Source organism: Lolium perenne, chromosome 4 (assembly GCF_019359855.2).
Source record: "Lolium perenne isolate Kyuss_39 chromosome 4, Kyuss_2.0, whole genome shotgun sequence".
Classification (NCBI taxonomy): domain Eukaryota; kingdom Viridiplantae; phylum Streptophyta; class Magnoliopsida; order Poales; family Poaceae; genus Lolium; species Lolium perenne.
This window is the reverse complement of record NC_067247.2, coordinates 7797221-7801184: the sequence shown is the minus strand read 5'-3', so window position 1 is coordinate 7801184 and position 3964 is coordinate 7797221. Positions and strand designations below refer to the sequence as shown.

Here is a 3964-nt window from a genome sequence, read left to right as displayed (position 1 = left end):
TTCGTTTGTTAATTGAGATCCTAGATCTCAGCAGGCTCCAATAACCACGCGGTTTCAGTATGGATGCATTGAGCACTTAGGACTACTTAGGGAATTACCTTCATTCTCAGTACGATCGCTATCATTGTTTCTATTCCTTATATCAATTTTCCTATCATAACAAGGTCTATGAATTTCTCTATCAACTCCATTACTTTATCCTTACCCATGAGGTTCCTTCATTTGATCCTAAATTGAGCTAGGAGTTGTTTCGGGGCAACACAAAAAAGGTTTATTATACACCCCAACCCCATACGTTTACAAAAGCAAGGAAACACCGAAGAAAGGAATGAGCAATTTATTTTGTTGTTCAGCTGACAAATGCTCCTTCCATTTCAAAATAAGTATCATTTTTTTCTAAATAAATACGAATATAACTAAATATTAATAAACGTCATCTAGATACATCGATACCTACACAAAGTTGGGATCAAAGCTGTATAACCTCCACCTCAGTGGAGCACCACAAGTACAATACATGCATCCACGATTGATCAAAAGAACGAGGCCAGACAGAGCGATCACGGAACAAAGTATGTCTACGATCTCAGTCGTCCGAGGAATCTTCTATATGTAGTACTACAAAATATAAATTAGAAACCTAGCTTAATTTTAAAATGTAGTACCAACGGTCAGGGAATATATATACTCCTTCCATCCTAGGAAGGTTGTCTAAAATTTAAATATATGTACACACTAAATAATATCTAGGTGTATCTAAATTGTGATAAATCTTAAAAAAAATTAATGAGACGGAGAGGCTACGTACAAACCTGAATTTTCAAATGACGAAAGACTGCAGTGTCAGTGCGTTGGTGCAGTCAACACTCAACAGCCGTGCCAAACGTGCGCTAATGCTCGAGTCTAGAATGTTTCCGGCCGAAGCCGGCCAACTTGTACGAGAGCCATATTTGTGGCAGTTGGCGGCAGCACGGCCACTTCGTTTGTTGGGGCCATACAATTTGGTAAACTTCAGCATCGCCCCACGACCCTTGTAGAATTTTAACCAAACGCAGAACCATAATGAAGATCATACTTTTTATTGAAAAATGAGGCAAAAATATTTGTCCCATCCATTAACTAAGAGGAAAAGAGTGGCCTACACACTTCATCGCTGCGGACAGGGCTTCCGCGTATTTCCAAGTTATTAATTTGACCAACATAAAACAAGTTATGTACTACAACATATAAATTGTTAGAACTAGAGCTGTTATACATTCTAATGGTATAGCTTTTGTATTCTAAATTTTATATATTATATTTGCTGAATTAATAACCTAGAAATACGTTCATGTCCTACCCACCGGAACAGAGGCAGTAATAAATTTGTGGAAACTGGTAAAAACTGTAATGAAATCGACTAGGAAATGCAAGGATAATTACTTTTTAAAACTGGAGGGCTTCAACCTGTATTGACGCTCATAACGAGCAGATACAATGTGCCAGCCGTGGACAAGCGAAGTATACTCAAAATCCAATTACTAGTACTCTTTCCCCCGGATCGAATACAAATGCAGCCAGGGTAGTACTCAAAGTACACATCAGAATATGCAGAGACGGTGTGCACTGCACTGGCACTTTGACAGCCGTTCATGTCCACGCGGCGCGTGATCCAACACACAAGAAGGAGCAACCGACAGCGAGGGAAAAAAGAGAGAAGGAAATTGGTTTGTTAATTGAGATCCTAGATCTCAGCAGGCACCCAACAACCACGCGGTTGCAGTCTTGCAGAGAGAGATAAAACAGATCATCAAAGAAGAAGAAAAAACAGTCATGCTCCTCCGATCTACTGCTGCTGCAACTCAGGATCTCAGGATTACCAACACAACATCATCGCTGACACAGTCGATTTCAGGATTGAGTAATAGTATCAGTGAACTCGGTGATAGCAAGAACAGTGTACCAGTATATATATCGTACCGAAGAATGGTCAAAATGCAATGCAGTTCAGTACAAAATAGAGAAGAAAAATGTATGTATAATCTCCTCCACCTCAATGGAGCACCACCAGTACATCATCCACCCACGATTATTGCTCTCACTCTCCTCCCACTAATCAACGAATCGGCACCCCTAAGAATTCATTCTAATCAACACGGATCAAAAGAACGCGGCCACGGCGAGCAATCACGGAACAATTGCAGTATCTCCGATCTCAGCTGGCCGAGGCATCATCAGCTCCTACTGTATGGTTTGCGGTATATCCAGATCGACGGCATCTCCTGTGACCGCCATCAGACGAGCTCGAGGCGCGCGGAGTAGTCGGCGTACCTGGACCGCCGGATGTTGGCCTGCCGCTTGCGGTACACCACCACGAAGAGGCCCACCACGGCCACGGCCGAGAACACGCCCACCACGACGCCCGCCTTCTTCCCGCCGCTCATCCCCTCGGCGCGCCGCTCGTTCGCCGCGGCGTCAACCGCCTGCGGGTGCTGGTCGACGTCGCTGGCGCCGGTGCCCGTGGCGGACTTGACCTGCATCGTGGCCGGGGCGGGCGCGGGGGCCTTGGGGGCGTCGTCGTAGTCGCCGCCGTCGTACGGGGCAGGGGCGGGTGCGGGGGTGGCGGCGGCGGTGGAGTGCGGGGACGAGGATGAGGAAGCCGGCGCGGGGGCTTCCGCGGGGGCGGTCTCGATAGGCGCGGGCGCGGGCGGGGACGCGGCCTTGTCTTCGTCGCCGGCAGGGGCCAGAGCGGGGGAGTGGGCTGCGGGTGCTGTGGAAGGGGAGGCGGACTTGGCGCCCCATGCGTCGGCGGCGGCGGCGGTGGAGTCGGGGTGGAGGAGCGGGGACGCGGCGGGCGAGGGCGGCTGCGAGATGGGGCCCTGCGCGGCGCAGAGCAGCGGCGCGGCCAGGAGGAGGAGCAGGACGGCCGCGCGGGGCAGCTGCAATGCCATGCCGGTGCGGCGAGGCGGGAGGGGAGCAGATCTGCGCCGGCGTGGTGTTTGGTGTGGTGGTGCGACGGCGAGGGCGTGGGCGGGCGATGGAGATTTATAGATGGATGGGCTGGCGGCAGGTGGCAGGAAAGGTCTAGATGATTGGGTTGACTGCAAATCTGCGATGGCCTAGCAGAGTAGCAGTGGCCGACACTGTAGAAAAGTTGGACACGTGGACGGCCTCGATGGCGTTACTGGCGCATCAAGATTCGTGCCAGAGTAGACAGGGCTCCATTGGCTCTCCATGGCTTGTTTTTTTTTCAACATAACAGATATATTAAGATTAACAATCATAGTACACCACTGCTCCTGAGAACAGAGAAAGATACAACCAAACTTGAAAGCACAACCCAAATAGAGAAGACGATAATGTATCGTGCCGACACCGAAGACTACAAAAGGAACCACACGGCGATCGCCCATCCGTTGACAACTCGGATCCGAAAGTGCCGCAAATGCAATCTTCAAGGGCCTCTATGCTGCATACCGGTTGATGCCCCGCGGGTGGTTCTCCCGACGGTCTATCTGGCGTCTACACCTGAGGTAGGGGAGGACTGAGCTGTAGATACTGAATGTCCTTCACCGAGCTCAATCTCAAGAGTCCCCGCTGTTGAATCTGAGGAACCGCAGCGGAAGTGTTGTCATCCACTACCGAGGGATCAACCCACTACTAGGAAAAGGCCTAGCCGTAATAATGCTATCAGTGGCGCACACCTATTTTGGTGCGCCACTACTAGTTAGCAGTGGCGCACCAAAATGTGGTGCTCCACTGCTACAAACATAGCAGTGTGCGCCACTACTAAAGGTCGTCCAGATTCCACCCCTCCCACAAACTTAGCAGTGGCGCACCTCTTAGAGGTGCGCCATTGCTATCTCACGTAGTAATGGCGCACCTATAAGTAATGCTCCATTGGTAAGTGTGGGGTTAAATTATAGATGAGGCATAGGGATAGCAGTGGGTGGTGCGCCATTGCTAATTTAAATAGCAGTGGGGC

General features: G+C 49.7%; 1 protein-coding gene across 1 annotated transcript; it reads right to left on the bottom strand.

Moving 5' to 3' along the window:
- Positions 1 to 2138: 2138 nt before the first annotated feature.
- On the bottom strand, positions 2139 to 3005 carry LOC127349437 (uncharacterized). Its single transcript, XM_051375185.2, has one exon. The coding sequence runs from the start codon at positions 2928 to 2930 to the stop codon at positions 2274 to 2276; it is 657 nt and encodes a 218-aa protein (XP_051231145.1). The 5' UTR covers positions 2931 to 3005; the 3' UTR covers positions 2139 to 2273.
- Positions 3006 to 3964: the final 959 nt, after the last annotated feature.

Coding starts and splice junctions, on each gene's coding strand:
- LOC127349437 (XM_051375185.2), bottom strand. CDS start 2,930: ATGGCATTGCAGCTGCCCCGCGCGGCCGTCCTGCTCCTCCTCCTGGCC.